Source organism: Catharus ustulatus, chromosome 5 (genome assembly GCF_009819885.2).
Source record: "Catharus ustulatus isolate bCatUst1 chromosome 5, bCatUst1.pri.v2, whole genome shotgun sequence".
NCBI classification, from domain to species: Eukaryota; Metazoa; Chordata; class Aves; order Passeriformes; family Turdidae; genus Catharus; species Catharus ustulatus.
In genome coordinates this window covers 44,928,490-44,936,657 of record NC_046225.1, presented here as the reverse complement: position 1 = coordinate 44,936,657, position 8,168 = coordinate 44,928,490, and the positions used below count along the sequence as shown (strand labels likewise).

Genomic DNA, 8,168 nt, shown 5'->3' with positions numbered 1-8,168 from the left:
AAATACTTTCCTCTTTGTCCTAGTTTCTTCACTAGTATTAAATTGGTGAATCTTGACCAAACTGAAGCTTGGCTTTGTGGTCTTAAATGCCTATGCTTCTCCCCTTACACCTGCTTAACTTGTTATCAGACCTCACAGGGGTAAGCGGACACTTCATCTTCCAATAAAAATCAACTTGAAATTCTTTGTTAATGCCTTAAAAGATCTTTCCAATCTAAAGTTATGCAAAAAAAGAAAAAATGCCTTTAGTACAGTAGCTTGGTAGTCAGTGTGCCAACCATACTATGCTAATCCATAATTTTGCTCAGTTTAAATTTTGAAGCAAAAAGGTCCTTGTCATAAAATCAGGAAAAAATGGACAAGTACTGCTTGAACCAAATGCTCGATTAATTACCATATTTGTTTCAAAACCTCTCTCCCCAGATGCTTCTCACATCTCCTCTGTCTCAGTAAAACCTTTATCTTTCACTTCTTTTTGTCTCCAGTCCTTACATGCCTGTATTTTGTTTGCTTTCTTTACCTTGGAATGATAAAGTAAAACTGACAAGGTACAGCCATCAGCTGTGTAAGGAAAACATAATTACATCTCTGACATGGCCTTCAATTCTAATTTAATTGGGCTATCTCAAAGATAATTCATTTTCTGTGAGGATGCACTCATTACCATGTCTGCTGAGGGAAGTGCTTATAACACATCTTTGTAGGGGGTTTAGTTGCTGTCTGTCTAGAGGCTCATTAGCATTGATATAGGACTTCCCCCCAAATATTTATTTTACTTAATTAATAAGACATTCTTTAAGCCATATGAGTTTTGCCTCATATTCATTCCCAAATCCTGTTTGGATTTGGAGATGCTGTTCTACAATAGTAGTGGAGAACCACCTACTGGAAATAATGGTTCTTGCAGTGCAATCCACGATTCCTCAGTGCCTGTTGTATGCTTTTGAATTCTCCATCCCAAATGAAAAATGGCTACAAGGAGCCCTTTCTAAAATTATAAAAAAAAAAAAAAAAAGGAAAAAAAAACCCCATACAAATATGTTTGAAGTCAATTCCAGAATAGGGAAAGAAAACAAGAAGAGAAAAATCATCCTCCTAATGTCAAGCAGGAATCAGAGTAATGATGCTGTAAGCTCATACTGTGCTAAGGAAAACATGTATTTATGACATATACGGAACTACACTAAAATACTCCATTGTTACTGAAACATACTACAGTCAAATTGATTTTTTTTCGCTTAACAAAGTATTACTTTTTTTTAAAGTAAGTTTGCTTGTTGGGTTTTTTTTCTGCAGGAAACAATAATAATGAGGGAGCTGCATTTTAAGAATAAGGTACAGAAAAAAATATATAGTCATTGTACTAAGGGCAGTACTTTCTTTTAAGTTCTGCCTCTACCTGCCATGCTATGGGAGATTTGTCACTATGACAATAGAAATCATCTTGTCAACAGCAAGACTGCCAATATTGTGATGAATATCCAGACATGATACCTGAGTTCAAAAAAATAGGACATTAGGTAGAAGTATAATAAAAATGCTGATAAACTAATTTCTTTATTAGCTGCAGAATTGCAGTAGAGATTGATAATATATATTCATCACACAGAGAGCTTCCACCAAACTGTTGTAAATTGTTTCCAAAGTGATTTCATTTGTGGTTATACAATCAAGTAGCTTGTGGTAGAAATGGGAGAGAGATTTTGCTCTAATAGGTAGTCTTAAGTTTACCTCTTTCACTCACTCAGTATTGCTCCTTTCTTTGATACGGGGGAATGTGCTGGAGATAACAAAATTTTAGTTAAACATCTTTATTTTGATGCTTTTCCAATTATTTAGTTCCTTTTCTAGATTACAGATAGATTAATGGGTCATTGAAAAGGATTCATGTATCCTTTTTTCTTTTTCTTTAACTAAATACATTGGTATAAGTCCTGACATGGGAGAGATGGGAAACTGTATTTCCACGTTATACCAGTAGAATGTTTCTCTAGCAGGATCAGTTATGAGGCCTTTGTGAATGCTATAAATGCTTTTGCTTTAGAAACTCAGTGTAGTGGAAATGCTGAAAATGCTGAGTTCTTCCATTCTGACAAGGGTCCAACCCCTCCAAATGAAAATCATACAAACGATACCAGCTTCACTGAAATAGAAATGCCGAGCGTGTTATCCAAGTCCAGTCCCCTGAAGGACTAACATCTTCCTTGTGAGGGGAAGAGGAGGGGCAAGCGCTGATGTCTTCCCTGTGGTGAACAGTGACAGACCCAAGGGAATGGCCTGAAGCTGTGTCAGGGGAGGTTTAGGTTGGGTATTAGGAAAAGCGTTTTACCCAGAGGGTGGTTGGGCACTGGATCAGGCTCCCCAGGGAAGTGATCCAAGCCTGACAGAACTCAATATTCTCAAATCCATAGTGTGACTCTTGAGGAGTCCTGTGCAGGGCCAGAGTTGGATCTTTCAGGCTCTCTTCCTACTCAGCATATTCTACGATTCTAATAACAACTTCGGTTGAATACCGAGCACAGCACACAGGCTTTTATGCACAGCTATTGTTTTTTAAATGTCAAACCCTCTATTTATATTTTTCCCCAAAAGGAAAGTATAAAGAACCTACAGTAAATTCACGAATACAAGCCGCACTGAGTATAAGCCGCATCTCTGGGTGTCGGCAAATATTTCGGTTTTTGTCCATAGATAAGCCGCACCCAAATATAAGCTGCTCTGTCGTTCGCAGCGAGGACCCGCGTGCAATTAGTAACAGAACCGCGGGAGGGCGGGGTTTACTGGCTGAGCTAAGGCTGTGCAGGCTCGGCCCGCTAGGGGCCGCTGACGGGGCCAGGTGGCCCAGCCCGGTGCTGCCGCTCGGGGCCGGCCGCCGCTGCCACTGGGCTCGGTCACCCCGGGTCGGCGCTGCCCCGCGGTGGCAGGCAAGGACGGAGCTTGCCCCGCTCCTATGGCAGCGGCGGCGGGCGGGGACGGAGCTTTCCCGCGCCCGTGGCGCCGGCGGCGGGCACGGACAAAGCACCCCGCCTCCTCCCCGGGCCGTGGCAATGGCTGCGCGGGGCTCCCGTCGGCTCCCCAGGCCGCGGCAACGGCGGTGCGCACTTCCCCCCCCCCTCCCCTGGGCTGCGGCAGAGGAGGGAAGAAGAGAGCTCTCCCGCCTCTCTTCCCGCCCCCCGTGCTGCCTGCAGGGAGCCAGGGCAACACGGTAACACTGTAACAAGTGCGAAATGCCGGCTTTTACTGGCAGGTGCTTGGCTCGGCACTCTGGCTGGCACGTCGGGGGTTGTAAATGTCAGAAAATTATTCACATATTAGCCGCCCCCGACTATTAGCCGCACTTCCGGGTTTCCACCAAAATTTTTGTCAAATTGCTGCGGCTTGTATTCGTGAAATTACTGTAAATGTGTAAACTCCATGCCACAAATCAAGGAGCAAAACACGCCGAAGGCTGACAGGAACAGAGCAGTCAACACTGCTCCAAACGAGGACAAGAGCTGATCCTTGTCCACGCTTAGAGTTTCGACATGATTCTACCTCGTCTAACAATCAGGCAAAAGCATTTACAGAGCTCATCGCCGTTTTCGTATTTTATTTTGTAAGAAAAACACACTCGGCGATTCCCCGCTGGCCGCGCAACAGCGAAGGACACCCCCCAGTCCTCTCATGGGACGGGGCCGTTGCCCTGAGTGCAAAACTACCACTCCCAGGATGCACCGCCGCCGGCCCTGGGGGCATCGCGCCCCGGCACAATGCACGTTGGGAGTTGGAGTTTCTTCGCCCACTGCTCTTCTCCCGCCCGCCCCGGCGGTTGCGCGGGGGATCCTCGGGCGCCCCGCGGTCCGGGTCGGGCGGGGCGCGCGCAGGACGGAAAGGCCTGGGCGGACGGAGGTTACCAGGTAACGGTGAGTGTCCGTCCGTCCGTCTGTCTGTCTGTGTCTGTATCCCTCCGCCAGGGACCGCCCCCGGCAGAGTGGTGGCCAAGATGGCGGCGGTGGCGGCTGAGGCAGGAGCGCCGTGAGCGCCTTCGCTAGCCCTGTCCCGCCGCGTCGGGCGAAGCGAGGCTGCGCCGCTCCTCGCTGCCCGAAGGCGAAACGTTCGTCCAGGCAGCCCCGCCGCCTCCGAGAGGTCACCCGGCCTGGCTCCTCCTCTACCGGCGCGGGGTGAGCCGCCTTCCCCTGCCCCTCGCGCGGCGCGCTGCCCCTTCCCCGTCCCTTTCCCCTGGTGCGGTGAGGCCGCGCTGGTGCGGTGGGGCAGGGCGGCGGCCCGCGAGGCAGCGGTCACGGAGGCAGGTGCGGGGCGGCGGGGGAACCGTGCGGTGGCAGCGGGCTGTGCGGGCCGCGCCCCTCGCACAGGGCAGGGCGCGTTATCTGCTCTCCAAGGAGACGCCGCCGCGTTCGCGGCAGTGGAGGCGCCTTGAGCAGAGCCCGCCTACCCAAGCACCCCGCGGCGCCCGGGGTTTGGCGCCGGGAAGGAGCGGGATCGCCGCTCGCCGCCCCCGGCCCGGCAGCGCCTCGCCCGCCTCAGGCAGCGAGCGGTGCGGTCGCCAGAGCCGCCGGGTCATCGCTCACTCCGCCGGCCCCGTTGGCGGCGACGGGACCCGCCGGGCCTGGGCTCAGCGCCCGCCGTGGGATCGGAGCAGGTCGGGACGGCAGAACCTGCGGGCGCTGGGAAGGCCCCGGCGCTGGAAGCTGGAAGTGCCGGGCACTCTGCTCCTAGCCAGGGTGTGTGAGTGTGCGGCTCGTGTGAGCGCTGTCCGGTGGGGCAGGATTGACTGCTCCTATGTGATGGTACTGTATGGTTTGCTTTTAAGGAGTTAATGCCCAATGAGGAGCGCACGTCTTGAAAAGCTAAACTTAAAAAGAAATGGTTGGCTCCATTTTTAGCCTTTGTGGTGGTATGATGGCTTTTTGCGACTTTCTGTTTTCCATTTATTTTTTTGTCAAAAGTTTTCTCTTTGCGTATTAGATGCTCTAGAGAGCTCTTGCATTCACATGGATGCTATAGGAAAATATTCTCAAGAGCATTCTTACTGTAGAAAAAAAGCCTTTTTAAGTATGAATCTTTTTTTTGCTTGCATGCTGAGTAGTGTTCCTTCTGTGCAATCTACATATTGCTGTTAGATGTGCAGATTATGTTTTGACTTTAATCTTATATGTTTATCCTGTAATCTACATGTTATCTGAAGTTATTATTTCTGTAGAAAGCATACCTGAAAGTCTTTTTTTTCTAAAATCCCTGATAAATGTTGTAAGGCATTAGGCACATGCTCAAAAGCTTTTATACAGATCCTATGACTTGCAAGAACCTGAAATTGGCAATGGTTTGCTGTAGATAGATAGACAGGTAAACAGATAATGGGAAGATAGCAAAGCTTTTAGAAGAGAATTTTTTTTAGAAATAGCTAGTGAAATGAAAACAAAGAAAAAATGCATATTGATAAAATGTGTGTGTGGAGGTGGAAAGCATAGCTTCAGGTGAAAGAAGAAAAAACCTTGCTGAACCTCTTTGTGTTTCTCAACTGAGTTAGAGATAAAATGCCATTAGAGCTCTCTGATATTAAACTTGCTTGATTATAGTTCATTTGGAGTTATCAAAGACTATAATAGCAATGTTTAGAAACTTTTAGAAATGGCACAGTGCTGTTGGAACACTTCTAAATCTGCTTGCTGGAAATAATGAAGATATTGTTATTTTTGAGCCATTTATTTATTTATCAGGGCATGTTGGTGTATGCCCAGTCTACTTGATTGAGAGTCTTGTTCCTCAGAATATTCCATCTGGGACAGTGAATTTGCTTCAGAGGTAATGAGGGTCTCCTGCAACAAAGATAGTTGAGGACAGGTTTTGTGAAAATTTTAAAAGAAATGTGAGTAGTCACTTGTATTATGTAAAGATTAATACTGCCACTTCTTTTTACAGTAGATGGATGGTAGGGAAAAACTACCTTTGCTATGGTTTTAGTAGAATTATATAACGTGATGATGAGGAAACAGCTTACAGAATTGGACTGTAAACCCAGACGGCCTCTAATCTTCCTCGTTATGCTTAGTGACAGGTCAGGATACAGTGTCTGTGGAAATGGTGGGTCTTGCACATCTACAAAGCTGAACAGTTAATCTGTAACTGAAGAAAGTTCTCTAAAATCATGGCTCTTTTAAAACTGATAACTATGCATTTGCTTTGAATGCTTGCAGATTTTAGCATGAGCTTCCCTGTGAACTTTTTATAGGATGCTTGTGTTTCTACACGAAAATAAACAAAATGTGAAAGGGCATTGTGTTCTAATTTTCTAACTGAATTAGACAGACTACCTGAAAGTTGCACAGAAGCAACCTATAGTTTTTGTTTAGTCGTAAGTATAGGCACATCAGGAAGTTTATCCAGTTCTAAACTGGTCTGGAATTTTTTTTTTAAATTCTGGTATTATTTGTTGGCCATCTAGTTCATAGGTGGTACCCTCTGGTTGTGTGGCCTAGTGGGTACTTCTGTTGGGATGAAGAAGGGAGTGTGAGTTCTTGTGAGGAACGGTAGGGCAAAGTTCCCAAAGTAGCAGGCACTTAGACCTGTTGTGTGTGTGTTACAATCATGGTTGTGAGATGCAGAAGCGGAATGACTCCTGACTGTGTGACTGTGACCTGGGCTGGTGCACTGCTGAGCAGAGATGTGGTTGTGGTGTGAGGAGTATGCCTGCTAGATTCCATTCCTTTATGAGTTACTGATAGGCTGTGTTTGCATGGGAATACCCCAACAACTTTCATAGATCAGAGGTTAAAAAGCCCCAAACCCACAGCTATTATTTCTTTACTTTTTAATGCCATTTTCTCATTGAAACATTTCTAATGTTAGTAAGAGGTTAGTAAATGGGGAGTTTCCTTTCCTTAACAGCTTTGTGTTTGCATCATATGAATATGTTGTTGTCTTCTCAGATCATGAATGTTTAAAATTTTCTATGTAAACTGATTTTAATACAGCACATTTCTTTCAACTCCTTCTTAGAGATTGCTTTTATTGATCATCTGTCATGGCAACAGGAGGTGGTCCCTTTGAAGAACACATGAATGATCAGGACTTGCCCAGCTGGAGCAATGAGAGCCTTGACGACCGGCTGAACAACACGGTAAAATTGTTCTTTTCTTTCTGTTGCCATTTGATGCTGAACTTTGCTGAACTTTAGAATTACCAGCTAGATTCTGTTAGTGGCGGGTAACAATGCAAACCCCTAAACCATGTCGTGCAGGGCTTTGCATCCAGTACAGCTTTACCTGGAAAACCTGAGGTAGATGTAGGCAAGCAGTGGGTGTAATTCAGAGATTGTGAGGTCTGTAGAGGTATTTATGGCAAGCGTTTTGGGTAAATAAAGTAGCTAGACACAAAAGCATTGTAGGTGACATGAAAGTGAAAGCTGCAGTTTAAAAAGTTCTGAACTCCTGAAAGTGAAGCAGTCCACAGCAAAGAAGAAAAATAGAACTTGAGCTTCATGTGAAATTAATTTAATGCATTTAGGATGAAATAGATTTAAAATTTCCCAACAAGTTATTTTTAGTTATGCAGTTGAGAAAATTTTATTTTGTAAAGTGACGTTTACTCTAGAATACTTAGTGCATATTTCTGTGTAGTGCATATTTCAATGCTATTTGTACTTCTAAAATGGAAGTAAACTTTCTGACAGAATGCAAACATTTGCTTTTTGTCTGTGAGGATAACAAATAGGATTTTTTGTTCTCTGTCCTTCCCCTTAAGGACTGGGGAGGTCAACAGAAGAAAGCAAACAGATCTTCAGAAAAAAACAAGAAAAAGCTTAGTGGTGAAGGTGAAACAAGACTTACTAACGACATATCTCCAGAATCTTCACCTGGAATGGAACGAAGGAAGACCAGAACTTCTCATAGCTTTCCTCATGCTCGATACATGACTCAGATGTCTGTTCCAGAGCAGGCTGAACTAGAAAGGCTTAAACAAAGAATAAACTTCAGTGATCTGGATCAGGTTTGTGTGACTGCTAGCTCCCAATAGAAACGTGACTTCGAAATGTATTCAGTTATCTCTTAATAAATACAGATGAGTAAAGAATCCTTTTACAAGTAATCAAGGTAAAAAAAACCCAACCTTGTAGACACCATGACAACCAAATCAAAATTCTGGTTTTTAACTTCAGAAAATAAGAGAAC

The 8,168-nt window shown here is 45.2% G+C and overlaps 1 protein-coding gene across 28 annotated transcripts in view; it reads left to right on the top strand.

Moving 5' to 3' along the window:
- Positions 1–3,661: 3,661 nt before the first annotated feature.
- Positions 3,662–8,168, top strand: part of PCM1 (pericentriolar material 1) — a 40,848-nt gene continuing 36,341 nt past the window's right edge. For 25 of the 28 annotated variants that reach the window (XM_033059891.2, XM_033059889.2, XM_033059888.2 and 22 more), the window contains exons 1-3: positions 3,910–4,160; positions 6,999–7,117; positions 7,741–7,986. In XM_033059891.2, coding sequence (XP_032915782.1) covers positions 7,022–7,117; positions 7,741–7,986 — 342 coding nt within the window. In that variant the 5' untranslated portion in view covers positions 3,910–4,160; positions 6,999–7,021. The other 3 variants (XM_033059865.2, XM_033059866.2, XM_033059864.2) reach the window with 3 other exon arrangements.